The 1,571-nt window shown below is 49.3% G+C and overlaps 1 protein-coding gene across 2 annotated transcripts in view; it reads left to right on the plus strand.

The window, feature by feature from the left end:
- Positions 1 to 1,571, plus strand: part of PTCHD2 (patched domain containing 2) — a 17,483-nt gene that overhangs the window by 11,060 nt on the left and 4,852 nt on the right. The window contains exons 13-14 of one of the 2 annotated variants that reach the window (XM_010138801.1): positions 393 to 523; positions 629 to 804. In XM_010138801.1, coding sequence (XP_010137103.1) covers positions 393 to 523; positions 629 to 804 — 307 coding nt within the window. The remainder of the gene's footprint in view (positions 1 to 392; positions 524 to 628; positions 805 to 1,571) is intronic. The other variant, XM_010138802.1, reaches the window with a different exon arrangement.

Consider the following 1,571-nt stretch of genomic DNA (forward strand, 5'->3'; position numbering starts at 1 on the left):
GGGATGCCTGATGTCCAGGGCCGGTCCTGCCCTCAGTTGGTGACATCCATGGCCCTAGGACTTACTTTGCTTCATATGTGCCCCATGTTTGCAAAGTTATTTTGCAGGCCTATGGCATCATTAACATGCCAAAGGCATGGCAGGTGCAGGACTGTGACTGGGGCTTCTCTGGGTGGCAAAAAGACACTGCTGATCTTGGTCTTGCCCTTACGCACCTGAACTCTTGGGCTGAACAGGCAGCACAGAATATGCAATGGTTAGGGATCTAGGTCTGGAGTCACTCACTTCTTCTTTTGCTTCTGTCCCTGAGAACATCTGTTTCCATGTAATGCTTTGGACACATCTTCTTTACTGCCTCTGGTCCCCCATAACAAACTTTCTTTGCTGCACAGGAAACTGTATTTTGCCCAGTCGCACAAGCCCCCTTTCCATGGCCGAGTGTGTGCAGCACCTCCTGGCTGTCTTCTCAGCTCCAGTCCAGATGGACCTACCAAGGGCATCCTTTATGTTCCCAGTGAGAAAGGTGAGCTGAGGAGGACCCGTTCAGCTCTGTCTGGCTGCTAGGTCCGGGGAGTTGGACCTTTTTTGCTGCCTTCTGATGTATCCCACTTTCTTCTGTGTTTCACAGCAGCTCCCAAAGCAAAGCTGTCAGCCACTTCTGGATTTAACCCGTGTATGAACACGGGCTGCGGGAAGCCAGCAGTGCGGCCACTGGTAGACACAGGAGCCATGGTGTTTGTGGTGTTTGGCATCAGAGGTGTTAATCGCACAAGAGGCCTGGACAACCACGTCATTGGAGACATGGTACAACCATTCGGGCATGCTGGACGGGCACGCTCGGGGCTGATGAGGAGGAAAGGACAGTCTTCCTGGATGGGGCTCGGTTAATCCCCGCAGCGCAGGCAGCGTGGTCCAGCTGTCTAGACAGATGGAATAGCAGAGATGGTGGCATTGTGATGAGCCAAAAGTAGATTTCTGTTTTAACAAATTCACAAATAATGGAGATTAGGAAGCTCTTACTGAAATCGCTTCAGATTTTTTAGAAAATCCCTTTCTGAGTGCAATATCTAACCTTCTAATTTTGACTCTAAATCTGGCTTTCCTGAGGATTTTAGAAGCAAATGCATCTTGAGCTCAGGATGAAAATCTCACTACAAATTCAAGAGCCAGGGAACTGATGTTTTTCTATAATTGTTTGTCTTGTTATGAGATGTTAACATGACAAAACACAAATTACTCTGGGGAAAGGTTACTAAATGTGACTTTTCCAGGAACAGCTATCTCCCAGATCTGAATCCTTGATGCATTCACAGCATTTCCCCAGAAAAATTGTTTAGCTCTGCTCACTTGGTGGATGCACTTCAGCTTTCTGCTGTTCTTCCTGCCTTCTGATTTGGGGGCACTGTGCAGAATCAGCGTTTGCCTGTTGCCTTTGGAGGAGGCACTGCGAAATGCAGGCGGTGGAGGGGGCAGAAAGCTGGAGTTTCCTGATGGGCGTTGCTAGGGGTTCAGAGCTGCTCCTTACGCAAACCCCAATGGTTTGGGGGTTGGTTTTTGGCAGGGGGTGGGGG

This window comes from Buceros rhinoceros, unplaced genomic scaffold (genome assembly GCF_000710305.1).
Source record: "Buceros rhinoceros silvestris isolate BGI_N320 unplaced genomic scaffold, ASM71030v1 scaffold6166, whole genome shotgun sequence".
NCBI lineage: Eukaryota > Metazoa > Chordata > Aves > Bucerotiformes > Bucerotidae > Buceros > Buceros rhinoceros.